The sequence below is a fragment of the Rhinolophus sinicus genome, chromosome X (genome assembly GCF_036562045.2).
Source record: "Rhinolophus sinicus isolate RSC01 chromosome X, ASM3656204v1, whole genome shotgun sequence".
Lineage (NCBI taxonomy): Eukaryota > Metazoa > Chordata > Mammalia > Chiroptera > Rhinolophidae > Rhinolophus > Rhinolophus sinicus.
Window position 1 is genome coordinate 110,734,030 of NC_133768.1, and position 27,936 is coordinate 110,761,965.

Here is a 27,936-nt window from a genome sequence, read left to right on the forward strand (position 1 = left end):
TGAGCAGTTGGTGATGTTTATTGCGAGACAGGGTAAGCGGTGGGAGCCTGCAGCAGCAAACTGCACTGGAGCACGGGCCAGGGGTGAAGCTGTGGGGCGAAGTAGGCCAGGGCCAGGGAAGGCCTGGCAGGTGCACGGCTAACAGGATGCCCGAGTAACAGGATGGGGGAGACGCAGTGAGGCACGCGGTCCGGTGCCTGCTCCAGGCCTGAGCCCAGCAAATGGTCAAGGCTGGCGTTGCCCAGGGCTCAGGAAGTGGGCCTTGTCCCCCTGGGTGTCCGTGTCACCAAGCCCCTGGTGCTCAGACATCAAGGCTGGGGCCGTCGGGAGGCACGTACATGGGCTCGATGTGGGCCCAGCTGCGGGCCTGCTCATCAGCCCAGGAGAGCAGCTCAGCAGCCCGGTGCAGGAAGACCATGAGCAGGGTGTGCACATCGCCCTCTGCAGAGTGGGCCGCACTGGGCTCCGCCTGGAAGTAGCGGCGGAAGAGGCTCCCTAGGCTGTAACCCTTGCAGCCCTGGGCCCGGGTTCCGTGGCTGTGGGCACGGTCCAGGCCCCGCAGTGCCGGCAGCGTATCCAGGCAGGTGGTGTCCCGGGGCAGGTGGGCACCTAGGCGCCGCAGCTCCGTGCACAGCAGCGGGAAGTCGTAATCAAAACCATTGTGAGCCACGAGGCAGATGGGGCCCTCCTGGCGGCTCAGGAAAGCCTGCAGCGTCCGCACCACGGCATCGTCGAAGCTGGCCTTCTGGCACTGCGCCAGGCCCTCGCTGCTCAGCCCGGTGATCTCACTGGCCTTGGCAGTAAAGGGGCGCTCCGGGCATATGCACAGCGTGAGCTTGTCCAGAACCCGAGGCAGCACAGGGGTGCCAGCCTCGTCACGCTCTGGACTCTCCAGGGAGGAGCGGTGGACGGCAAACAGGGAGATCTCGGCAATCTCAGGGTCCACACTGGGGAGTCCAGTGGCTTCCAGGTCCAGGAAGACAAAGGTCTTAGCCCGGGGCACCTCAGACATGGTGATCTTCACACAGGGTCAGTGATGCCTAAAGCTGCCAGAGCAAGAGGCACAAAACCTGAGAGCCAGAGATGGGGATACCCGGGCCCAGCCACCCACAGGCATCTTGGTGGCCAAGCCTCCAACTCCTTTGGGTTTTCTTCCTGCCACCCCCACCCCACCCCATCCCATGGGACTTGAGGCTCTAGAAGCAATTTCTAAGGCCAACATCCAGGGAGACTGCTAAGGGGTCTCCAGAGCTACAACCCAGTGACCAGGGTCTGTTACTTCTGTCTAGGATGAGGCCTGCTAGGGGCTCATCGCCCCCTCCATTCTGCCCCCCATCCCCACTACTGGCCATCCCCACTAGCATCCAGTAAACAGCAAAAAGGCCTGATACACCCAGACCCCAGCCCAGAGCTCTCTGCCTCCTGCCTCCAGGTCCATGTCATCAGAGACATGGGGAAGGACAGTCCAGGGTGGTACCTTCACTGAGACACCATGACCAGGAGCCTCAGACATTACAGCTTGGATCTGTACCCCTAGGGTCAGCTGCCAGAAAGCAGGCACCTGAGAAAGCCTCCCTCACCAGCCTCCATGGCACTCAAGTGCTGGCCCCAACCTGGCCTCCACCTGCCTGTGGGCTCCCAGCGGCTGTCCCTGCCAACCCAGCCACGCTGGCTTACCTGGGGCGGGTGCTGGCTGGCTTCCTGGGCTGCTGGACACCTGTCTCAGCACAGGCTGCTCCAGGCGTCCTTTAATCAGCAGCCATGGCCCACCCCCTGCCGCCTGTTGGGCAACAAGGAGGCCTGAGGCCGCAGGACCTGTGCGGCCGGCTCGCCACCCCCTTGCTCACTCACAGCCACCGGGACACACGCCCCGTGCTTACAGATTGGAAAGCAGGCACCCGACTGGCCGTGGGCTGAGGACTTGTCATCACAAGCACAGGAGGAAGCCGAGCCTTCCACCCAGCCCTGCCTCCACGTCTGACCTGGCCAGGCCACAGCAGCCAGGCCTGGCCGACCTGGGTTCAACATCCACAAAGGCATGAGGCCCCTTCTCCAGGGCGCAGTTCCCCTTCTGTCACAGGGGACTGGGCTGCCCCTCATGAGGGTACAGCGAGCTCAGGGTGGGGAAGAGGTCCCTGCACACACCATGCTCAGCCACAAAGGGAAAGGGTGCACTCAGGGTGGGGCCTTAGTACCACCTCAGTGACGAGGGGTGGCTCACCCAGCTTTCAGGCTCATCTCCCACCAGGAAGAGGAAATGGTGTCTGCCTCAAGGGTACAATGATCCATAGTATCTAAGGAAGCTTTAGCAGAGGCTTCTGGGTTAGGAGGCAGGGAGGCACGAGGCCTGGCCCGGCGAGCAGTATGGCCTTCAGCTGAGCCGACCTTTCCCCTCTGAAGGACGAGCAACGTGAGGGGCAGGAGTACAGGACTGCCCCAGCGGCACCCACAGCTCCAAGACTACGGGAGCAGGGGTGAAGCCCAGCACCTCTGACGCCAGGCTCAGTGAAGATGGGAGGGAAGCGAGGCCATCCCTGGTCCGGGAAGCAGGTGACACCATCCGAGAATGTCGTTCTGGAGCGAGACATGCCAGCACTTGGCCTGTCAAGTTGTTGGCATGCCTGGGCAATGGTGCTCATGGATCTGCCTGTCCTCCCACCCCCCACTGCAGCCGTCTGGGGGTGCCCCAGGCAGCCTGGGCAGGACGGAGCCTCCTGTGTGGAGCACTCACAGGGGACTTGGGGAAGCAGTGCAGCTGCAGGGAGCAGGGCAGAGGGGCGCAAGGGAGGCTGGCAGACAGGGTGGGCCTCCCGGCTGTTTAGACGGTGCCCCTCCTTGATCCCCTTTACGCCCCACAGTGGGCTGAGGGAGGTGAGGGCCCCACCAGTTGTGCCTGTTCCCGTGCTCAAAGAGAGGGAGGTGGCTGTGACAGACACACTTCTCAGGAAGATACTGGGTCACCCTGAGAAGCCCAGAGAGCAGCTTCCTGGACAACCAGTCAGGCCACTAGCAAGAATTCCCCAGGCCGGTACTGGGTGCCCTGGGGAGGAAGGAGGAGGCAACATGGGCTGGGCCTGGCGCAACCAGACCCCAGGTGCTGTGGCTTCCAGGGAGCAGGTGGAGGGGCTTCAAGGAGTCCTCACATGGGACCCTGAGGCCGGTCACGGGCGAGGTGGCAGGGGGCGGAGGCGGGCTCCTGTCGGAGGCGGCCCGGTGTCACGGTGACGTGGAGACTTCCAGTGCTTGGCATTGCCAAGCTTAACTAGGCAGTGTCACGGGGAAGAGCAAAGCAACGGGAGCTGCTAGTGCAGGGTCCAGGCCCCCAGGACAGCACGAGGCTCATGCCAGGTGTGGCCTAGAACTCAGGATAACCAGCACGGGAAGAAGGGAAGACTATGCAGCAAGTGCCACTCAGCCCAGGCCAGACAGTAGAGGGAAGGGGGTGGTCACATGCAGCTGTGGAAGCAAAAAGCAGGCTGGAGGCAACTTCTTGGAACTGACGTTCTTTTTCTCTGCAGCTCACACTGCCCTGTCCCACTTCTGCCCTTCCCCCTCCCCCCCGCAAAGGAGCTGAAGGCGCAGACAGCCAGAGGCTGTGCCCGGAGAACATGGGGGCTGCAAATGCTTCTCCTGCCCAATGGCTCAGTCCTCCCCAGCCGCCTGGCTCTTTGGGACACAGCTTCCATCTCCCGGACTACTCCATGCCTTTGTGCAGACCATCGTTGAAGAGCTTGTATTTCTGGGTTAGTGCTTCCATTTTTGTGGCTGCAAAGAAAAAATACAAACGCATAGTGAGTCTAGCATCGCCCCTCCTGCACCTGGCCCTCAAAGGGCTTGCAGCCTAGGGGCCCAACTCCCACTGACACAGAAACTGCTGAACCAGGAGCTGCTCTGGGGGCGGGCGGCTAGAGAGCACCATGGGCACTGAGCATGGATAGAAGGCCCCTGCCCACCCCCAGAGTTGGGGGGGGACAGTAGGGGGTTGTTGTGATTTAATCTGACACAAATCAAATGACATGGGCCTTAGGTGTGACGTGCTGCTTAGCTTTCAGGGATGGGCAATACCACACGCACCTGCCTTTCAAGGTACCAACTTCAGGTGATGGCCATTGGGCGGAGTGTGGGGACTTCACTGCCCTCTCCCACCCTGGGGACAGAGGTTTCCCTGGCGGTGGTGCCTTAACTTAAACAGACACCTCTTCCTTCCTCCACCAACTTGCTTCCCTGCCTCCTGGCTGGTCCTCCACCCCTTCCACAAGGCAGGATAGTTCACTGGCATTTGGTCCCACCCGTCCCAAGGGTGACTCTGAAGCTCAGGAATTGTGGGGTGTACCTCAGGGTGACGAGCCGCAGCGCAATGCTGGAGCAGACAGACTCCTAGCAGAGCTGCACCAAGCTCAGCCCACCCCTGACCAGCCCTGACAACCCTCCCGACACTTGCTATCAACGCTCCTCCTGGGATCAAGTTAGCTTGCTTTCCTCCACAGATGGACGTTTCCTAAGTCTCTCTGGGTATCATCTGCCTTTACGGAATCCTCAGGTTTTCCCAGTCCCTTGACCTCTCCAACCCACTCCACGGCTGGGGCTGCCCCCACCCTGGCTGCTAAATGAGCTCACACGTCTCCCCTTTGTAGCAGGCTCAAGTCACCCCCTGGCACTCTTGGTTTACAGCTTGGCCGGGTCTCGATCCTAGGCTGTAAGCCTGTGGCCCTCTGAATGTGCAAGGCATCAGCCTCTGGAGGCCGCAGGCTCTCTCTGGAAGCGTGGACCCCGGCCCTGCGTCCCTATTACTCTGGACTTCAGGAGGCTAGGCCTGGGGACATGTGTTTTGGGTTCCATCTGCTCTGGGCTTGGAATATGGACACTCACCCCCTCAGCTCTGCATGCCCGTCGCTTCACTGGTAACCTCCACCCTCCATTTTCCTTCCTCTCTTTCTGTGAAGAGCCTGTTAGCCACCTGGGTCGGGCCTCTGCGTCGATTATCTGTGTCCTCATTTTATCTCTTTTCTTTCTATTCTTACAGATTTGTTGCCTCATTTTGTTTTCTACTCTTTCCATTGATCTTTCAACACTTTGGCAAGCATTTTTAACTTCTAAGAATGTTTGCTTGTTTTTCTCCGCGTTGGTTTTCATTTGGACATGATACAGTAAGTCCTCACTTAATGTCTTCGATAGGTTCTGCGACTCTAAGTGAAACAATGTATAATGAAACCAGTTTTAGCACAGGCTAATGGATAAAACAAGAGTTAAATTCCGACAGCATCTCATCAACATTATAACAAATGGACATTATTCGAGGACCTGCTGTACTGAGTATGGAAAGGTCCCTTCTCTGAATGACCCATTAGACCTGCTTTTCCACGTCTTTCTCCTGTCTTCCATGGTGCTGGCTCCACTATGCTCTGGTGGAGTCGCCCATTCCCTGCAGGAGCTCTGTGGGTACAGGACAGTAGGTGTAGACAGGGATCAGCCTTCACACCATGGACCCTCAGAGGCCAGAAAAAGGTGGGCTGCACCTGGGCTAGGTTTGCCACTCATTTCAATCATTTTCTTCACAGAAAAGCAGGCTAGGGTCTCACTGGGAGTACCAACCTGTAGAGACCTGTTTTGCTTGCACCCTCTGCTTCTGGCCTACTCGCCACTGTCCCCACCCCTGGGCTGCCAGCCACATGGCCCCAGAACTGTGGTGATTCCAGCAGGCAGACAGGCTGTCCTCTTGGCTGTGGCTTTCTCTACCCCTTGCATCTGGCAAATTGCTCCCTTCTACTTTCTGGCTTCTAGAAACCTGTTACCATCTATCAGTGTTGGTGCCGTCAACTCCCCACCTTCCCCTCCTTTGCTCCTAGCACTAACAAGGTTGTTTTGTTTTCAAAATGCAGTGTTATTTTCACAGCACTGGGGTTTCTGGAAGCCTGGGAGGCAAATGGGGCCTCAGGTCCAACCATTCAAGATGGTGACTGGTGAATGATGATGGGACCAACAAAGTCTGGCTACTCGCAGCCAGATCGGTGGCCCCGTTGCTTATACCTGGAGGGGGGTAGCACAGACACACAGACCTTCCATAGTGGGAGGGCCTGAGGAGGTCGTGGAGACCAAGGCCCTCAGTTTGTCAGGTGGGAACAGGGGAAATGCACAGGCCGTTCCAACTGGCCCTTGGCACAGACCGTTTCTCTGGTGCGTCTATAGCCCCAAAACTCTACTCAAACAAAATCAAGAAGCTGTACTGACAAAAACTGAGCCCTCCAAGAGGAAGGCAGCAGCACCCAACAAAGCAGAGATGGAGAGGAGGGGGAGGGCAGGGTTCACACAGATTAGACAGAAAGGGTGCCTATCTAAAAGGTGAAACTTGCCACCAGTCCTGTGACCACAGGTGAGATGGCAAACAGAGCAGAACACTAATGATCACTATTACATTAATGATAGCGTGGATTGTAAGCTTTTTATTAACAGCAATTATATAGACTGGGGTGAGAGTCATAGTGACGGTGGTGATTAGGATAAACGTTATGATAAATTTGAAAATGGAGAATTCTGTTGCGGTTCAGTCAGAAACAAGAGAGACTCCTGACTGCCTGGTATACATGTGGCAACTCTGTGTGGCAAGGCCAGGAGCGGGGAGGCCAGCTGCCCAAGGAGAGGGTTGGCTGGAGGATTCATGCAAAGACGGCCCTCTAAAGGGAGGGCTCAGCAGCTATGTGAGTTAAAGCCACTCCTTAGGGGGACACTGGGGGGAAACTGCTGGCAGGCAAATGCTTTAGTGGCTGCTGCCTGAGGCAGTGGATAAAAGTCAGGGCAAACAACAGTTTACTCAGCAAGTGTGAGACGAGAGACTGGGGAATAAGATGCCCAGGAGGGAATCTCAAAGGAGCAGCCATGCCCCGGGCTCTCCTCTCAGGAGAGACCTGAGAGGGCCCTGAGCAATCAGCTCTGGCGGGCCCTGGGCTCGGAGCGAGCAGGAGGCGAAGGAGAAGGAAGAATCATCAGCTGTGTGAGCGAGTGTTAAGGAAACCATGAAGCTACACATCCAAGAAGCTCCAAATGGCTTACACTCAAAGCAATCCACACCCAGGCGTATTCTAGCCAAACGGTCAAAAGCCAAAGACCAAGAGAATCCTGAAAACAAGAGCAGCAAAGGGGCTGTACAGGAGGGGGCTTCCATGAGAGCCACAGAGACACGGTATCCCCAAGTCAGGACAGCAGTGAACTGTAGACAGGAAGAGGCACATGGCGGGTTTCTAGGCTCTGTCTCCACCTGGGTCATGCTTCCACAAGTATTTGCTTTAAAATCATTTGAACTGGAATAAAGGGAGTCTGCTGTAGTTGGGAATATCCAACTATTTCATGTTTCTGTCCCTATGAGTTGAGACTCCTCCCTAAAGGCTGTATTTCTTATCAAAGAAAGTTTTCTCAATGTTTATGTCCGTAATAAAACGAAAATGAATTTATTCGGGAAAAAAAGGTTTAATTGAAACTAAATTCAGCCACATTTTTGCCCCTATCCAAGAGCAGAAATGTTGGCAGCATCAAATCTAGCACAGATGAGGCTACAGAAAAATGTAGACCGCTTGGCCTGACAAGCGGTGATGAGCCCGGCCTCACCACCATGACCTCAGGAACCCCATCCTAAGGACATAATCTTACAGGAGAACACACTTTATGTCCAAACATAGTCACTGCATCCTTCTTTAAAGATTGACAATGAGGGGACTACCTAAGTAATCTGAAGACTGCAGAGCAGGACAAAGAAACAGAAATCAATCTAAACCGCCTAATTCTAACATGGAGAAAACCAATGTCTACATTCTGGTCCATTTCCTACGAGGAGTTCTTCTACAGTGTTTTCCTTTAGAAAGGTGAGGTCATACTGTGAGTTTCCTTTTTGCCCTGCATATTCCCTTCAGCATTCTATAATATGCATTTCTTCATATCGCCATCACCAACTTTTGAAACAATGAATACTGTCCCACCGTATGATGTACCATTATTTACCTGAGCGTTACCCAACAGTAAAGCTTTGCCTTGTTTCCCTCTTACACTACTATAAATCCTCTGACAGTATTATGGATAGTATCAAAAACCTGAAAATGACCTACAGCTCAGGAACAGAAAATGGCAAGCAAACTGTATCAAACGGCTGAATGGAATAGTGTTTGAAAATGAAAAATGCTACTTCAAGAACCTGGGAAAATATTTATAATGAGGTCCAAGGGAAAAGAACATAATATAAAAGTGTATACATTTTGTGATCACACTTAACTTATACAAAGAAATATACAACGATGAGAGGAAAAAGAACAGAGGGAAAGAGGCCAAAATGTTAACACCGACCATTTCTGGGCCCAGGTTATGGACTGTGTTTATTTCACCTCTGCACGTGTCTGGGTTATCCTAAATTTCTACAATTAATGTGGTTTTATAACCTGTCAAAAGCATTTTTTTTGAGGGAAGAAAAACCTTATACATTAGAGAAAGAAGTAAGGGGCGGGTCCCACAATGCTCTGCAAATGCTGGTTGAGCACAGGAGCCCAGGCATGAGGCCGGTGCCCAGCCAAGTGCACTGGGACAGCCCTGCCACCGACCGCAGAGCGGGCGGCCACGGCCACGGCCACAGCCAGTAATGACCACATACCTAGACTCATCACAGGGTTGCTGCTGCCCCAACAGATCTGCTCACTCTGCTGCTGCTTCACCATCCCCACAGCTTTAGCCGAGGTGTCAGTGACCTCCACCACCACTTCCAACATCTGAGAGGGAAGGAAGGAAGGACAGAGGGAGGGAGGGAGGCATGTGGGCACTAAGTCCTGGTGGTCCGACCTACAGAAGACACCTCCTGCTTCCCACCCAGGTTCACAGTGAGCATGCGCTTCTCCCTAGGTCCTCAAGCCTGGGGCGTCGTTCATCTCCAAGGATAACCTTGGGTGATGGAAGGACTCCCAGCTTCCTGGAGAGTCACCAAGAAGAGTTCTCCAACCTAACTCCCTTCCTCCTGGCCACACTACAGCATGCCCCATCCCACACTGGGAGCCAAGCAAAGCCACTGGCACAGTGGGAAAACGTCCCACAGTGGGAAATCAATGTGCCAAAATAAAAGGGCCTTTCTGATGGGAGAGGACTGTACCCCAACTCGCCCTGTGGGCAGAGTCGCAAAGGACAGGCTGACCAGGTTTGGAAGGCTAGGAGCCTTTCCATTACAAAACCAAGATAAACGCTGTGGAAGCACTGAGCCAGTGTCAGAGTTCCACGCATGGCAACTGTGCTTATAATCATAACGAAAGCCGTGTTTAGGGCGGCTCTGGGGGTCTGAAATGTGAAACAACAAAATGAGTAAATATTCACAGTTAGCTCAGCAGCGTGAGGCCACCTTTTCCTGTCCGTGTGAGCTGGGTCAAGGGCACAGACAAGCAAGTATCTGCCTGGCATAGTTCTTGGTCATACACAAGAACAAATGGGCCATCACGCATTCGAGTGTATCATGAAGACAGAACGAGACCAATATCGGGAAAGAAGCTGGAACAAAATACTCTGCAGCCACTAAGGCCATGCTTTTAAAGAAGTTGGAACGACGTGCAACAGTGCTCACAATAAAAATTTCAGTGGAAGAGCAAGGGTGTCATATAGTCAACTAGGACCCAGTGCAAACAGTGCACAAACCTCTTCTGGGCCCAGGGTCTTGTATCAGTTAACACCCCCCAGCAGTACAGTGGGGCCTTCGGGGGGGCCACCCATGTTAGCCCTCATTCCCACTGTGGCACCAGGAGAAGCTCCTGCCGAAGCCATCCAAGGTCCCTAGCAGTGCCACCTGCTCACAGGGAACCTGGGCCAAGCCCCTCCTAGCCCCATCCCCGGCCCCAAGTCCCTCGCAGGGGGCTGCAGTGGGAGAGAAGAGGGTGCTTCTTACTTGGCTGCATGAAGTCAGAGTCTGGTACACGGCCTGGACGACGGGGCCGCACGGATGGAGGTCGGGGCCTGGGCGCTGGCAGCACTCACCCAGCTCATCGTCATAGACCTGGAGGAAAGCTACGACGAGCTGCTGGAAGTCAGAGATGACCAGGCGCAGCTTCTGGTCCAGGGTGCTGGCGTTGGCCTCGTTCACAGTGACCCCTGGCTTGTTGTGCATGAAGCGCTGCAAAGCCAGAGGCAGAGGGTCCTTTGAGGCTACCCTGCCTGCCCCTGGGGCACCAAGTCCCTTGCCCCCACCCGGAGGCAGGGTCTTCTGGCCACCCCAGTGTTCCACAAACCAGGAGAACTAAGATCAGAGGCAGAAAAGAGCAATTTGGTTTAGAACAAGGCTGCCTGGCTTTCTGGCCTCAGTCCTGCCACTGCCGCCTGTGTGGGCATCAGTTTCCTCTTCAGGAAAGTAAGGAAGCCAAGCCAAGGGCTGCTGGGAGGGCCACACACAAGGCAGCACGTGAAAGCCCGGAGCTCCGAGCCTGGCATGCAGCCCGTCCGAGACCAATCCTTTCCATTCTTCAGGAAGCCTCCCCGTTCCTACCCAGAGCTGGTCTGCCTCTCCCCTTGATGTGGGCTGAGCACCCACCATATTGTAGAACCCATCAGGCCCTGCGCGCACTGCCTCCCTGCCTCCCTTAAGCTCACTGTAAAGATGGGGCGCCTGAGGCCCCAGGAGCCAGCACCCTCACCTCCGACCGCAGTGCCTGCAGCTTGGCCGCACTCTCCTGCAGCTGCCTGGCCAGTTCTACCACCTTCTCCCCCTCTCGGTCCTCCCCCTCCTCCTCCTCCTGCTCTTCCTCTTCCTCCTCCTCCAACTCCACAGGGAGGCTGGGCCTGCAGGGAGACAAGAGGGGACACTGCCAGCTCTGTGCCATCATGGGCCACACCTGGAATAGTGTCCCAGGCCACAGAACCACGTGGGGCCCGTACCTCTGCCAGTCGTCACCCTGCTCGTCAAGGACGGACTGCATGTCCAGGGACCACAGGGCACAGTCGGGGCTCAGGAGCGTTTGCAGGTGGAAGCTGGAGAAGAGCTCCCCCAGCAGCGCCTCGTTCTTCTCCCTGGTGTCCTCGAAGTGCTCCTGCACACTGCAGAGGTGGCCACACTGTCACCAGCCGGAGCATGGCATCTGGGGACTGTGCTGGCATCCTTGCCGAGGTCCCATGCAGGAAACCCAAGAACCAAACAAGCCAGCAGAGGGGCCAAGAGAAGGGGCCTCCTGCAGTCTGTCTGTTTTGGTGGCCGAAGCCAAGCCCCACATCTCCGAGAGCCCACCGCTGACAGGGACATCCCAAGCACCCCCCTCCTCAGCGGGCCCAACCCTTTCACCCGGACAGCCTGTAGCCGCCAGAGCAGGCAGTAAAACCCAGCTAGAGATGCACCTGGTGGCAGGCCCGGAAGCCCAGCAGGCCCCTTGCGCCCCCAGCTCCAGATGGAGGACCACGGGCACCGCCGGCCATTCTGTGCAGGTCCCACCCCCAGCCTGTACCTGGAGCAGCTGGAGTATCCAATGCTCAGGCTCTGGACTGCATCCAGCAGCTGGTCCATAAAGTGTAGCTGCTTCTGGGCGCAGGCCCGGCCCTGGAGAGGGGAGGCCACATGCCCTCACTGGCCAGGTGTGCCAGGTGCCCCCGCCCCACACTCTACCCTGCTGGGCTCAGTGGAAATGAGGGGCCTGGGCCGCCACCGAGCAGTCTCTGGGACTGACCCAGCCCCGGGTCGCAGTGATGCCTGGGACCACACTGTAGAAGTAGCAAGAGCTGTAGAAACGTCTGGGTGTGTGTGCTCACCACACATCCCGCAGTGAGGCTGCTTGGGCGGGTATGCAGAGCGCAGCAGGGCCTGCTGAAAGCAGGACAGAGCCCACAGGGACCTGGGAGTGGCCCATTCCTCAGGAACATGTCCCGGAGGCCTGTCCTCCTGGGCAGGTCACCTTCCCCAGCCAGGAATGACCACAGCCAACTGGAACAGCAAGACAAGGCTGCAGAGGTGGCCTGTGCAGATCCCACTCCTCACAGGGAGAGCAAGGACTCGTCCCCCAGCAGCAGCTCACTTAGTCCCCTGCCCTGAAGGTGGCTGGAATTCCCAACAAGCAGCTGTCCATCCAGGAGCTCATGGCTTCAGCAGTATAAGTCCTTCCTCCTTCCGGAAAGAGGGGGAGGCTCACAGCTGCTCCCCAGGACCCATTTACAACCTCAAAGGCCTGGCCTGTCCAGAGAGCCCTGGGAGCAGGGGTGCCGGAAACAAAGCTGGGCCTGCTGCTCCATGTTAGCTCCCCATTGCCCCGCCCCCACACACCTGCTCTGCTGAGGAAAGCGCCAGAAAGATTCACTCAGCCAGCATCACTGGCAACTTACTATACAGCCCTCTAAGAAGCATCTGCACTCAAATGGGCATGGAAGGCACAGGCTGAAGGGAAAGGGCTGAGAGGCTCCTGGTGGCATTTCAGGCTAGGCGGCCCTGGGTTGGGAATAAACCTGGGGACCAGGGCGTGCTCTGCTATCACGCTTGCACCTTGGCTCCCTGTCCATGAGTGCCAGGCCTCATGGCTGCAGCTGCCTGGCACTCGCCACAGGTTGGCCACATGGACAGCACCAGTGTATCTGGAAACCTGTGGTGTCTCCATCTCCACACTCTCAGCCTGCCACTGGCTGCTCAGGCGTCATTCTCCCAATCTGCTCCCAGGACACTGAGCCCAAGTGACACACTTGAAGGGCAGCCTGGGAGTAGGAGGTGGGGGTGTGGGACACTGTCTAGACAGAAATATGAGCAACTGTCACTCCAGACTTCACAGAGCCTTGACCTGTGGCCAGGGCTGGGACACCCTGCCTGCCATCCCCTCCTCAACATAAACCCAGCTCCCATAGCCCCTCCCGATGCCGTGGAAAGGATAGGTGCCCGTGCCCTGGGCTCTGCCAGCCTGGGGTGCAGCTGGGACTGTGGCACTGAGCCCACTGGAGAGTCCCGGCCTGTGTCTCCTCGTGAGCTCCCCAGGCCATGGCGCAGCCCCTCTAAGACCCGAGTCCCCAGGCTGCACTGCAGCCACCTTGCTGAAGTCCATCCATGGCCTCTAGCGGCCCAAGAGCAGCACCGGGTAGAGGCCTCATCACATCTGTCTCCCCTCTGCTCCCCAACAAAGGACCAGACCCAACAAGGCCACTTGGAAAGGTCTGCAGCATGAATCCACAAAGCCCCAGACCTCCCCATGCTCTGGGTGGGACTCCCCTCCCAGGGCCCCCCCCAATCCCTGCATCAGCAGACCTGGTGGGCCCAGCCTAATCCAGCTGCTTCACCCGCCACAGCCACCTAAGCCAGCACCCGAGTGCCTGGCCCCAGCTGCAGCCTCCTTCACACCATGGCCATCGCCATCTGTACAACTCAACAGAAACTCTCTAGTGGCCACCCACCTCATTAACAAGTGCACCTGAAGGCCTCCCCAGGCTTACCAAGTCCCACATGGTCCACCCCCCAGCTCTACTGCAGCCAAAGCAGTCTGCTGGCTGTTTCTGGAATAGGCCGAGCACACGCCACCTCAGGGCAGTTCTCTGACTCTTCTTGAGCCTGGAGCACTCCTCTCGCACATTCGCTCTCTTCCTTCAGCTGCACTGCTATTTTTTATTGAGATAGAATGCACTCGCCACGAATTCACCCTTCTGACATGCATAGTTCAGTGGTGGTTAGGACACCACAGCTGTGCGGCCATCACCGCAATGTAAGTCCAGAACATTTCCAGCACCCCACAAGAAACCCCATCCGTCCCCACTGCAGTAACCTGGCATCCACCCCAGCCCCTGGCACCCACAGATTCCGTCTCTACAGACTTGCCTCTTCTGGACACTGCGTATCAGCGGGATCATACACTGTGTGAGCTGCTCACTCAGCAGAATGGTCTCGAGGTTCATCCACATTGTAGCACGTATGGATCATTTGTTTATTACTGCTCATGAATTTATCCATTCACCAGTAATGACAACTTGGGTTCTTCCTTTTGGCTATTAATACTAGTACTTCCTGCTGACGTACAAGTTTTTGTGTGGACATAAGTCTTCAGTTCTCTTGGCCCTACTGCTAGGAATGGAATTGCTGGGTCATGTGGTAACTCTAGGTTTATCCTTTTGCGGAACCGCCAGTCAGTCTTCCACAGCGGCTGCACCATTTTCCATCCCCACCAGCAGTGTATGAGGGGTCCAGCTTCCCCGCATCCTCGCCAATGCTTGCTATTTCCTTTTTTTTTTTTTTATTAAAGCCACCCTAGTGTGTGTGAAGTGGGATCTCATTGAGGTTTTAATTTGCATTTCCCTGATGACTAATGATGGGGAGCATGTTTTCATGCACTTATTGGCCATTTGTGTATCTTCTCTGGAGAAATGTCTATTCAGATCCTTTGCCCATTTTTGACTTGTGTTACTTGTCTTTTATTATTGAACTGTCAGGGTTCTTTATAGATTCTGGATACTAGACCCTTATCAGATATGTGAGCGATAAAGATTCTAATTCATCGGATTCTCTTCACTTTCTCGTTGTCCCTTTGAGCACCAAAGTGCTTCATTTTAATAAAGTCCAATTGGTCTATTTTCTTTTGTTGCTTGTGCTTTTGGTATCAGAATGATGACTTTTTAAAAATATTGTTACCACCTCACGGATTTAAATATACACGAAGGGCCTCGGTCTACTACAGTCATTGTCCTTACGACGTGTGCCTCATCCCCACAACGTCCCCTATTTGGCCAGTGAGGACCTCTGTTGCTAGCTGGCTTCTGAGTCCTTCAGACGTGACTCTAAGTCTCGCTCTCTCTGGTGTGACAAGGTGTTCCTCACTCAGCTGGTACGTTTCCTGCCCCAGGCCTGTGTTACAACTGCGGTGTCATTGTTCTTGGCCTTTTCAGGGGACAAAGCAAGGAAATGCATACACACACATACATCACACACGTCACACACGTTCCCTCTTCCCATTCCGGACTACAGAGTTTGACCAAACCTAACGATCTTACACCTGAATCTCTCTTCTCCCACGCACCGACTCCCAACACCCCTTAATGCCAACGTAAAATATTCTTTTGCTTTTACTTTTTATTCCATAAAATGGAATGAAGTATTGATCCACGCTCCAACATGGATGACCCTTGAAAATAATGTGCCAAGTGAAGAAGCCAGTCACACAAGTCCATATATTGTATAGTCCATTGATATGAAATAGAGACAGCAGAGTGGTGGGTACCAGGGCGTGTGGGTAATGGAGAGAAGCTGCTTAATGGGCACAGATCTCTTAGGGTGATGAAAATGTTCTAGAACTAGATAGAGTGATGGCTGCACAACATTAGGAATGTACTGAATACTACTGAATTGTCTGTTTTAAAAATGGCTTAAAAATTGGGTGCAGAGTTTCAATTTGGGAAGACAAGAAGCGTTCTGGGGATAGTGGGGATGGTTGCACAAAAATGTGAACGTACTTAATGCCACTGCCACTGACTATACACTTAAAATGGTTCAGATGCTAAATTCCATGTTATTTATATTTTACAACAATAAAAAATTTTTTTTAAAAAAAGAGTAGAGCCCCTTCAGGGCCTGCTGGTAAATTTTTCAAAAATGGTCAAAATTATAAATTTTATGCTATGTGCATTTTACCACAATAAAAACAAGTTTTTTTAATTAAGGGAAGGGGTACAGTTCTCAGTAAGATGGGGAGAACACATGCCACCTTCCTCTCTCATAGAATACCCACCTCTCATAATGGGACAGAATGCACGTGGCTGGTGTCTGTGGCCTCGGAGGGGTAGACACCAGCAGGAGTGCCGGGGAGGCCCAGTAGCCAGGGTTACCATTCCGACTGGTGGTGATTTACGGTGTTCTCTCCCCACTCTCATGGTGATATAGACAGAGAGCCTTTTTTCTCCCCCTCTTCTCTGTTCTCTCAGCCCCCAGACCCCAGGCAATATCATGGAGGGGGTGGCAGCAGGAACAAAGATGGCTGGCACCGGAAAACTGCAGGAGCCAACACTCCGAGGGCAGGGTATCTTCCTCTCCATTCAGTAGAGCTATGGAGCCAAATCCTGTCACCCCTTATTCCTCTCTGTCCTCCCACTGCTGTGGTACCATCAAGGAAGTGAGTGATTCATGGCTAGAGGACAGAAAAGACGAGCCTCTTTCCCCAGGACCCAGGTAGTATCAAACAGATGATAGGGAGGGAAGAGCTCAGGAAAGTGACCCCATAAATCTGTTCAGGAACGCCTGGGCTTACATCATCCCTGGCCCGACACACATACGACGAAGGGGTGGATCTGCTTTTGATGCGCATACAGAAGACTGGATTACTAAGCCCGCGGAGAAACCAACACCCAGGTCCCAGGCCAACCACCAGGTGGCGCACATGCAGAACAGACCCAAATAGCGCAAAGGCTATGGAAATTGAGCTAACACTGGGACCACAGGCCAGAGAAGAGAGCAGAACATAAAGTTTAAAACTAACCAGGTTAAGTGCCTGCTAAAACACAAATATGAACATTCTCCATAAAATTTAACAAGACCCAGGGAGGCTGGATGACTCAGTTGGTTAGAGCGTGAACTCTTAACAAGGTTGCCAGTTCAATTCCCACATGGGCCAGTGAACTGTGCCCTCCACAACTAGATTAAAAACAACAGCTTGAGTTTGGAGCTGAGCCACCAATGACAGGATGGCTCACTGGTCAGAGCGTGGTGCTCAACACCAAGGTCGCAGGTTCGATTCCCACATGGGCCAGTGAGCTGTGCCCCCCCCCCCACAACTAGATTGAAAGACCGACTTGACTTCCTGGAAAAACACACTGCTCCCCAATATTTCCCAATTAAAAACAAATGTAACAAGACCCAGAGTCAAACTAATAGTCAAAATGTCCAGAATGCCATCCAAAATTACTGGGCACATGAAGAAAACCACGAAAATCTCAACTTGCATAAGAAAAGACAATCAATAGACATCAATGGCAAGATGGCAAAGATGCTGGAATAACCTGAGAAATTTAAGCAGTCATTATAAAAATGCTGAATAGGTAATCATGAATACCCTTGAAACAGAAGTTAAAATAGAAAGCATCAGGAAAGAAACAGAAAATATTTTTTAAAAAACAGAAACTTTAGAACAGAAAAAGAGAAAAACTGAAATTAAAAACTCACTGATAGACTCAACAGTAAAACGGAGGGAACAGAGGAAAGAGTCAGTGAACTTGTAAACATTAACAGAAACTATGCAGTGTGAGCAACAGAGAGAAAACCTCCCAAGTTTGGTGAAAGATTTGTGAAGTTGGGTTCAACATGACAAACTCAAAGAAATCGTCCCACAAACACATAATCAGATTGCTGAAAACAAATCAAGAAAAAAATTTTTGAAGTAGCAGGAGAAAAACAATGCATGGCCTACAAGGTGAAAATGATTCAAATGACTGCAGATTTCTCATCAGAACCTGTGGAAAAAGAAGAACTGCCAGCCCCAAACTCTGTATCCAGTGAAAATATCCATCAAGAATGAAAGGGAACTACACATACTCAAATTTAAAAAAAAATCTAAGAGAATATGGACCCAGCAGATCACTTCTAAAAGAACCGCTGAAGGCAGTTATTTAGACATAAGTGAAATAATACCAAAAGGAAACTTATAACATCACAAATGAAGGAAGACTAAAATAAAAGACAAAACCCCATGATCATCTCAATAGATGCAGAGAAAGCATTTAGAAAATTCAACACTCTTTCATGATAAAAACTTAATACAGGAATAGAAGGGAACATCCTCAACTTGATAAAGGACATCTATAAAAAAACAAAAATCCAACCACTAACATCATACTCAATGGCGAAGATCAGATGCTTTCCCCCTAAAATCAGGAACAAGATAAGGTGGTCCACTCTTGCCACTTCTATTCAACATTGTACTGGAGGTGCTAGCCAGAGCAGTTAAACAAGAAAAAGAAATAAAAAAGCATCCAAATTGGAAAGACAGATGTAAAACTATCTCTATTTGCAAAAGACATGATCTTGTATATAGAAAATCCTAAGTAATCTACTTAAAAAACTATTAGAATAAACAAGTTTAGCAAGATGGCAGGATACAAGAGCAACATGCAAAATCAATTGTATTTCCACACATTAACAATAAACAATACAAAAATGAAATGAAAACAATTCCATCTGTAACAGCATCATAAAGAATAAAATACTCAGGAATAAATTTAACAAAAGAAGTATAAGACTTATACACTGAAAACTACAAAACATCTTTGAAAGAAATTAAAGAAAATCTAACTAAATGGAAAGACAGCCCATGTTCATGAATAGGAAGACTTAATATAGTTGATGGCAACACTCCCCAAAAAGATCAGTGCAGATTCAGTGCAATTTCCATCAAAATCCTGGTTGCCTTTTTTGCAGAAACTGACAAGTTGATTCTAAAATTCATATGTAAATTCAAAACCCCTGATAGTCAAAATAATCTTTAAAAAGAGCAAAGTTGGAGGAGTCACAGTGTACAACTTACTATAAAGCTACAGTAATCAAGACAGTGTGGTACTGCCATGAGGACAGACATATAGATCAATGGAATAGAATGGAGAATCCAGAAATAAACCCTCACATTTACAGTTAATTTTCAACAAGATGCCAAGACAATCCAATGAGGAAAAAACAGTATTTTCAATCAATGGTACTGGGACAACTGGACATCCACACGCAGAAGAACGAAGTAGTACACATACCTTACACCATACATAAAACTAACTCAAAATGGATCAAGACCTAAATATAAGAGCTAATAGTATAAAACTCTTAGGAAAAAACACAGGTGTCAGTCTTCATGACTTTGCATTTGACAATGGATTCTTAAATATTACACACAAAACACAAGCAACAAAAGAAAAAGTAAATAATTTGGACTTTATCAAAACTAAAAACTTTTGTGCCCCAAAGGACACATCAAGAAAGTGAAAAAAAAATCCAGAGAATGGGAGAAAATATTTGTAAATTAAACATCTGATGTGACTTGTACCCAGAATATATAAAGAATTCTTACAACTAACTCAACGAAAAGGTAAATAACCCAACTAAAAAGTGGGCAAAAGAACTAAATACAGACATTTCTCCAAAAACGATATATAAATGGCCAAGAAGCACATGAAAAGATGCTCAACATCATTAGTCATTAGGGAAACACAAATTAAAACTTCCATGAGATAGCGTTTCACACTTACGAGGATAGCTTGAACCCAAAAGATGGGCAATAACAAGTGCTGGTGAGGATGTGGACAAATTGGAACCGTCACACGTTGCTGGTGAGAATGTAAAATGGTGAAGCTGCTGTGGAAAACAGTTTGACGGTGCCTCAAAAAGGTAAACAGAGTTACTACATGACCCAGCAACTCCACTCCCAGTTATATACCCAACAGAACTGAAAACATGTCTTCAGTCAAAAACGTACACAGGAACATTCATAGCAACATTATTTGTAATAGCCCAAGTGTGGAAATAATTATTTCAATTTTTTTTCAATGTTAAGGGTCAGGGACAGGATTTGTTTGATTGGGGGGTGACTGATGGAGGGGGATTTCTTTGACTGATTTGGGTGTGACTGATGCACGGAGGGCCGCCTCTGTAGGGAAGCCTGCGACGGGCAGCACATGGGGAAAGCGCATGGGCTCAGGAGCCAGGAGCCTGGGTTTGAGGCCAGACTCTGTCACTGGGTGGCCTGGAGAGAGTTGTTTGTCAGCTCCCCTGTGACGTGGGGCTGAGAAGTACTACTGCCTAGGGTGGGTGTGGCAACTACTGGCATGTAAAGTACTTACCACAGTGCCAGTGTGTATGAAGTCATCCATCGAGGACAGGATGCACTCTGTCCCTTTGATCATCAGAAGCCTGAGATCCGCCTCGGGCTCCTCAGCGACCCTCCCCCTCGGCCCTCGGGATGGCTGGGGTATACTCAAGGGAATCCTACGGGTTCCTGCTCCGGGAGGCTAGGGAGCGGGGGCGAAGGGTGTGTGGGGACGGAGAGGGCCCCCTCTTACCTTCAGGAGCTCGTGGTCATCCAGCCCACACAGCATCAGCTCGTGGCCTAGTTTCACCATCTCTGCGGGAACACCAGGATCTTGTTACTGCACACACCCACGCAAGCAGGAACGGATGCTGCGCAGTCAAGGGGGGCACAGACATGCAGATTCCTAGCAGGTCGCTGGTGAGGCTGTCCTTGCTCCAGTGTCGGCAGGCCCCGTGCCCACAAGCCTGGGCTGGGCCTGAAAGACCGGGTGGACCAGGAAGCAGGTGGACCACACAGGACTGCCTCTTGCTGCGTGACCTGCACCCAGTCACTGCCCCTCTCTGGGCATCAGTTTCCTTGCCTAAAAATAAGGGATCCCATCCAGTGCTGTTCCATATAGGGAACTCCGGCTTCTAGCAGAAGCCAGCCAGCTGTTTGAGGAGCCGACAGAGTTCAGGGAACCTTCCAAACACGCCGTGTGCTGCCCTCTCAGAGACCTCTCCAGGCCAAAGCAAAAAGAATCATCATTCACATTTGTCAGTTTCCTACAGTATCCTTTCATCTTGCCAGCAACCTTAGGAGGTGGGCCTTAGCTCCACTTTACAGACTGGGAAACTGAGTCCAAGATGTCCTGGGCATTTTCTGAAGAACTATCTGGTACAGAGAAGTCCAGGACCTGGAGCCAGAAAGCCTGGGGCCACTGCCAGCTCCACACCCACCACCTAGCAAGGACGGTCTCCAACCCCCCATGTGCCTAAAACAGGCATAATTGTGGCATCTGATTTGGAAGGTTTGGTGCAAGAAGCAAGCAGCACACCTATGTGAAAGCATTAGTAATCCTGGAATGCTGTCCAAATGCCAGTTATACCCCCGAGCAGACCTGTTCCACCCACAGCCCTTAACCCAAAGTCCTCGTGTCCTCCCTGGCCTCTGTCTTACTTAGCCCACATCCAAGCCTCAGGTAGTCTGACCGACCCTCCCTTCACTATAAATCCAGGATCTGGGCTTTATAGATCCCCCTTCCACTGCCCCTCATCTTTAGCCTGGATCATTGCAAGAGCCTCCCAATGGTTTCCCTGCCTCTTCTCCGGCCTTCCATTCTCAGCCCAGCAGCCCAAGGGACCCTGTGAAACCCAAAGTCAGGTTGCAGCCTTCCTCTGAGTAAAAGCAAACATCGATTCTGGTCTACAAGGCCCGGCCCTATCTGGCCGTCGCCCCTCTGACCTCATTCCATCACTCTCCCCTTGCTCTCCACTCCACACCGGCCTCTTCACTGTTCTTCATAACTGCCAGGCACACACAAGCCTACCTCAGGCCCTTTGCACTTGCTGTTCTCTTGCCCTAAACACTGTTCTTCCTGATATCTGCCTGGCTCTCTTCCTCCCTTCCTGCAAGTGTCTGTTTAAGAGAGAGGCCATCCCCGGACATCTTATGTCAACCACGCCACCCTTCTCCCAACCCACTCAGGTACCACTTCGCCCTCACCTGGCTTAGTTTATGGTGCCTGTCATTGTCCATACACTGAGAATCTTGCTGCCTTCTTTGTTTATCACCTGTGTCTCGCAGCTAGCACCTAAGCACCGTGAGAGTAGTACAATTTCCTGCCACACTGCCAGCACCTAAAACAGTGCGGGGTACACAGTAGGTGCTCCAAAAATACTTGTCAGATGAATTTGTGATTCTAACCCCCCTACTTGTCTTGGTTTCTCCCACACTCCTTGACAAGCATTCACGTCTACCACCTGCTCTGACACTCAGCACACTCCCACAAGGTGGGCAAGGCACTTTATAGAAGAAGAAACTGAAGCTGGGAATGGCAAGGTCAAGACTGTGGCTGGGCTGAGGGCCAGGGATGGCACCTGTGAGTGCATGTGCGTTAGAGAATTAGATCCCATCAGTAGGAGAGCATCAGACATAACAGCACTGAGGAGAAGGGCAGTCCACTCCTGTGCAGCCTGGGCCTGCCCACAGGCCAGGCCTGCGGGCTCCAAGACACAACGCCCTGTTCTTCTGACAACTGTCCCCAGATTATTCATTTGGCAGCACGAGCGCAGACATGGATCAGCATTCCAGGGTCCAGTTTACCCATCCTGGAGTGGTTGGGCCAAACACAGGCCTGTGGAAATGTTTACTTTTGGAAGCACCATTGTGAAGGTGAAGAGTTTGCTACCATCTGGAGGACTGCAGTTTGCTCCCCTTTACCTAATAATGTTCGTTACTGGGTTAAGGACACTTTCTGCCAAGACAGGATTGAACCACCAGCGGCATCCATGAGAACCACTATCTCTGCCCACAGTGCCTCGGGGGACAGGCTGGCAGGGTAACAGACTCTTGGTCTTATTCACATGCCCCTATGAGACTAACTCTTCGTGTAGAAGTGACTACAAGACAAGCCCTGTGGAGAGCTGCCTGGTGTGCTCCTAGTGAGTTGTGAATTTCATTGTGTTGCACAAGCCCAGAAATGCCCAGAATCCACCACCCAACTCCAAACTCCCCTAGCACAGACCCACCTTGGATCTTCACCTCGGCTGGGGTCCCCTTCAGTGAGCTGAACCTCTCCTGCCAGGAGGGACAGACCCTGCAGGGAAAGAGCAAAACCAGTCAGGGCTGAGCAGGCCAGAGGCCCCCTCACTAACCCTCCTTACTCTCTCTCTCTCTCTCTCTCTCTCTCTCTCTCTCTCTCTCTCTGTCTGTCTCTCTCTCTCTAAAAAGTGAATTACTCATGCATGTGCTAAACGCCATTGAAATGTTCATTTTAAATTGGGTAATTTTATGTGATGTGAATTTCAACTCCATAAATTATCAGGGGAGAAAAAAAACAGAAACCAAAGTATTTCTGAAACTTTACCTCAGAAATATGAATTTGAAACTGAAATGAAAATTCTCACAATAAAAAATCAAACTCTCCGACAGGACAAAACAGAATTCCTCAGAGCTCTAGCTCTTTCTCAGAAGGAAGCAAGAGACCAGCTTTTCCTGAAATCATGGCGCAGGTTTGTTTGATGTCCAAGGACAGTCCTTCCTGCTCTGGTGTCCTTGCGGGTCGCCTGGGTTCTCCTCCCTCGCCTCTCTGAGCCTTCCTTCCTGAGCACAAAGTCATCGCCACTCATCCCGCGATGCCTATGGCTGATGTCACAGCCCTTGCTCCCGGAAGCCACCTCGGCATTCCTCCATCACAGTGGGGCCTGGCCATTGTCCTTCCACTGGGCTCTCGTCCCCCCAGACTGCAGGCTTGCCGAAGCCAGGAGCTGGCTCTCTGTCCCGTATTTCTGGGGCCTAACATGGGAGCTAGCACAGAAAAGGTGGCCACTGAGCATTAACAAATGAGGGACCATGGCCTCTTGCCGTGGAATAACCTGCCATTCGTAAATGTCCACACTTAGCTCTTTCAGCAGAGGGACATTTTCTGTTTTTAAAAAAGTATAAATCAGAGGGGGATTATGCTCCTCCACGTCACAGCTTCAAGCCATTTGGGGGCTCCTAGTGTTCTGAGGGCTGGGGTCACAGTCCTGGCATCCTGGGTAGGAAGACAGCAATCCCAGCTGCCCCCCCTTGGCCTGGTGGAGCCATGGCCTTGACAACACCACACAGATAAACGGAACAGTGGCCAGTCATAAGCGTCTCACCTTAAGACACTGAGCTGACGGGCAGAACCCTTTCCAGACAGACTACATCCAAAAGCAGTAAGGACCGCAGAACCCTGGCAGGCTTTACAAGTGACACCCAGCTCAGGCCTCCCACTGGGTCCCCTCTGTGAGGGGGCACAGTCTGGGCTCCAGCTGCTGAGGCCCACATCTGCTCGCCAGGGAACCCTAGGAGCTGGCCACCATAAAGACAAAAGGCTCTTTCCACAGGATGGTGGGGCCTGGGACCCCACCCTGCCATCGAGGTCCCTAGGGACCTGCACCTCAGTGTGGTGAGAAGGCACAGTGGCTGTTCCATGGAGAGGGTCACACCTGCCCTGACCATGCTGGGGCCCTGGGAGCTAGCAGGGCCATGCCAGACCTAGGCCCCAGACCCCAAGCCGCAGGGCTACAGTAGAGAGGGCACTGGACCCAATGTGCCGTCTGTCTTCATGACTCATTAAGGCAACCTCCTGTTCTGCCAAAGAAGGCGAGGGCGGAAAGGGCAGGAGGAGGAGCTCCACCATGTGAAATGCTGGGAGGCCGGCCCGCGGGCCTGCTTGCTGGGCAATGCTCCCGCTCACAAAGCCCCAAGCAGTGGAGAGCACGGGGCGACCCATCAGGCTGGACCACCGCAAAAACACTTTAACACGCAGAAGAACAAACGCATAGAAGCCTAAGTGACCTCGCTCAGAAAGGGCTTTCACTCAAGTTGATTTTCCTGGAGCAGTAGGGAGGGGGGCCGTAAAAGCAAGTACAATTCTTCAAGAGACGAAGAACACATGTACCTTGAACTCAGCCATCCAGGGGACCCTGTGGTTCTGTCCCCCCCACTGCACTGAGGGCCAGCACGGCACATGGGCCACCAAGAGCCACCCAGCCAACACTGGGTGCGGTTTCCAGGTTCTGCCCAAACAGGGGTAAACAACATGGCCTTGAACAAGAGCTGAAATGGTGAAGCCACACGCAAAGAAAGCCAACATGAACGTGGGGGGAACTGAACTCTGTCCAAGCCTCCTTTTGGGCCCTTGAAAAGCCTATGCACTTTTGCCAGCTTGGGGTCATAAAAAGGATTCAGCTTCTTGTATTTAAAAAAGTACGAAAAGCATTGAGGAACGCAGCTATAGACTATCCCCCATCGCTCTCTGGCCAGCAGGGTGGCCCAGTCCCCCACTTCCACCTGCGCTCCCTCCCACAAGAGCGACCACTAGACGTGGCTTTGGCCTCCCTCCTCCTGGCAGCACCCTCTCAAGACCCCTGCACTAGCCTAGGCCATCCCCAGTACTCTCCTCCCAGGTTCCTGGACCATGCACTGGTTCCTCCAGGGCTGGCAGTCACGGTCACGGAAGCCATCTGCCATTCCAAGCCAGGGTCCTCCCATCTTTCCCTGAGGCTGTTGTAACACCTTCCATATTGGTCTCCCTGCCTCTGGCCTCTCCCCTCCAAACGCATCTGCCACACAACCCCCCGAGTCACCCTGCCAACCTGCCAATTTCAGTATATTGCTCCCCTAGTCTCATGCTCCTCCTGCCCAGAGCACAAAGTTCAAAGGCCTTCATGTGGCTTACAAGGCTCCACATAAGCTGCCCTGAGCTGCCATTCAGGCCCCTGCTGCCTGCCTCTCCCTCCCACACCTCGACTCCGTGCTCCTGTCGAAATGAGCACCTGCCATTACCTATCCCCTCCCAGATCAAATGCCACCTCCTCCCTGCCAGTGTCCACAGCACTCCAACTGCAGATGTGTGCCCTCACTGGGATTTGTGCCTTGGCCTTTTGTGGCCACTAAAGCCCCAGCTTCTTGAGGACACCCATCCGTGGCTGAGGCGCCTGGAAGGGCAGAGGTGCGTGTGTGTCCGTGCGCTCCATGTCAGTACAACACTATGCTGTGGCCTAGGGCTGATGACAGTCCCCCCCGGTACCTGCCCTCCAGCAGCTCCTAGTGCTTTGGAGAGCCACACAGGACAGACAGCAGGACAAGGCAGAACCAACGGGCTGAGGGCTCTGGCAGGAGTATGCTTAGAGGTTGTGGGTGTCACTTCATAAGCTATATAAATGTCTAACCGCTATGCTGTATACCTGAAACTAATATACTATTGAATGTCAACCGTCATTGAAAAATTTGTCAAAAATTTAAAAATATTCACCTATGACATTTAAAAAAATAAGTAAAAGGTTGCGGGTGTCCAGGTAAGAGGAATACATTTTGCCCTGAGAACTAGAGACTTTTTCAAAGGAGATGGGACGTGTGAGCTGGGTCTTTGAGGGCTGTATCGGAGTATGTGCGACATGCAGAGACCTGAAGGGTATTTCCATGAGGGAGAACAAGGTCGGTGAAAGCAAAAGGTTATGAGAGCACTGATGTGCAGAGGCCTGGGGTGGGGCTGGGGAAGGGCCTGGAAAGCAGCAGGAGAGGTTCAAACATGAAAATGCCTCGTCCTTCCTCCTGGCCATCCCTAGGACACCCAGCCCAGGGCCAGGCCTGCTGATATCCTGTGGCCTGGCAGGCGCACCAGCTGGGTGCAGGCTAGACCCCTGCTACTCCACCACCTGGCTCCTGCCTAGGCATCTCCCTCAGCCCAAGAGCCTGGATCTTTCCCCTTGCCATCTGGGAAGGCTTTGCTTCCCTTGCACAGTGTCAGGCACATACACCAGGCTGCACCCTGACCGGAAGGACTGGAAAATGGGGGTCTTGGCCCTGCTTGTCACTCCTCATGGCAAGACCCAAGACAGTTACGACTCCAGCCTGACCCTTAGCTTCCCAGTCTGAAAATGAAAGGACTGAAGTAGATCATTTCTCAGGCCCCTGCCAGCTCTGAAACCAGTAGTTAAAGCAAGAAAAATGCTCAGAAGTCAAGTTCAGCACTTCAGCCAGGTGGCGAACGGACTCCAAAAAGCACTGGCAGGGGGCACTTTCACCCCAATTTGACCATGGCTCCATAGCTGGCACTTCTTATCTTAGCAGCTGCTCTCACAGTGACCTGGGGTATGGTATGTCTGGGAGGACAGCTACTTATAACAAACCCCATCTCACCCAGCTGGATTGAGTGGTGCCCAGTGTGCCCTGGAAGTGGGGGAAGAAGAAACAACTCCATTACCGTGTACACATCCACTCCAGGATTTCCAAGCGGTACTTCGAGGGGCTACACAGCAGTTCCTGAATGGTCTTTGGTTCTGTGATATAAAGACCCTCGAGGAAAGGGCAGTTGAGGTCCTAAGCAAGGAAAGGGAAAGCCAGGAAGCTTTAGAAAGCCAGAAGTACTGAAGGGCTGCAATGCACTTCTGCGCTCGCTCGTGCCCTTGGTGCTCCTTTACAGACGTTTACTGCAGCCAGGCACACACCAGACTTGCTAGAGGGCACGCACGCTGCCCACCCCCACCGTGTACGCCCGGCAGCCCGCAGCACCCTCCTTCCATCGTGCCCAGGCCTAAATTCCCCTCATTCTCAGCCCCCATCTCCGGCAGCCTACCACCCCACCTCCTCTAAGTATGCTCCCTCTGGGCTCGCGTAGCAGTTTTATCTAGCAGCATGTAAGGACTTTAGCGAGATTCCGAGATGCCGATGCAGGCTCCCGGCTATGGGACCAAAGGAACAGGGGGAATGAGGGCCGACGGGACGTCCCTGGAGGGGAGGGGAGGGGAGGGGCGAGGAGGGACAGGGCTGCGGGCAAGCGGGATCTGGGACTTCTACCCAACCTAGTGCGGCGGTCTTTCTCACTACTGCCACCACTGGCCCGTGACAGGGATCACAGGCTCTGCCCGCCTGTCTCCCCTGGACCCCGTGAGCTCCTTCCCATCTCTCCACTCGCTTCGGCACGCCCAGCTAGGTCTTGCAGAGTTCCAGGAGACAAAAGTTAAGGTGCGGCACGCGCGCAGCGTAGGCCCAAACCACCAGGCACGGACCGTGGAAACAGCAAGAACGAAAGCCCGGGGCCGCCACAGGAGCAAAGATGGACACCCCACAAGCTATCCCCTGCAGCGGGACACAGGGCGCAGCCGCGAACGGAGATACCCGCGGTTCCGCCAGAGGCCCTGCCTTGCCCGCCGCCCGGCCCCATGGCTCCCCGGGTCCGCAGCACCTTCAGCTTGGCGAACACCTCTACGGCCGCTTTGAACACGCTGTCGTCGTCTTCATCCTCGTAGCCGCTGCTATCGCCAGCCCCTAGCCCGGCCATGTTTCGCGCTTGGAGCCGCGCCCCACCCATGCCCCAGGCTCACTGGCCGGCCCAGCTGCCAATCACGTGCCAGCTACAAGCTCCTGCCGCCTACACCAAGGAGGAGGAGGGTTCCACTGGACCCACCCCTCCCCCCACCGCGCCTTCCCATTGAGTCACCGCTCCGCGCATGCCTCGGCACCACCCCGGGTC

At 52.9% G+C, this 27,936-nt stretch overlaps 2 protein-coding genes across 3 annotated transcripts; both read right to left on the minus strand.

Moving 5' to 3' along the window:
* On the minus strand, window positions 1-1,012 carry TREX2 (three prime repair exonuclease 2). The gene has a single exon (XM_074324370.1). The coding sequence runs from the start codon at window positions 1,010-1,012 to the stop codon at window positions 302-304; it is 711 nt and encodes a 236-aa protein (XP_074180471.1). The 3' UTR covers window positions 1-301.
* On the minus strand, window positions 1-27,845 carry HAUS7 (HAUS augmin like complex subunit 7). 2 transcript variants are annotated; one of them, XM_074324369.1, is made up of 11 exons: window positions 27,649-27,838; window positions 26,668-26,783; window positions 22,460-22,527; window positions 19,981-20,042; window positions 11,442-11,533; window positions 10,882-11,040; window positions 10,641-10,785; window positions 9,899-10,123; window positions 8,630-8,744; window positions 1,678-3,765; window positions 1-1,046 (listed from the first exon to the last, which is right to left on the minus strand). In XM_074324369.1, exons 1-10 carry the CDS (start codon window positions 27,772-27,774, stop codon window positions 3,695-3,697), a joined length of 1,179 nt encoding a protein of 392 aa, XP_074180470.1. In that variant the 5' UTR covers window positions 27,775-27,838; the 3' UTR covers window positions 1-1,046; window positions 1,678-3,694. The 2 variants fall into 2 exon arrangements, with proteins under 2 accessions (XP_074180470.1, XP_019610694.2); XM_019755135.2 differs by lacking the exon at window positions 1-1,046 and adding an exon at window positions 4,870-5,186 and having other exon boundaries at window positions 3,483-3,765; window positions 27,649-27,845.
* Between the last annotated feature and the right edge of the window lie 91 nt (window positions 27,846-27,936).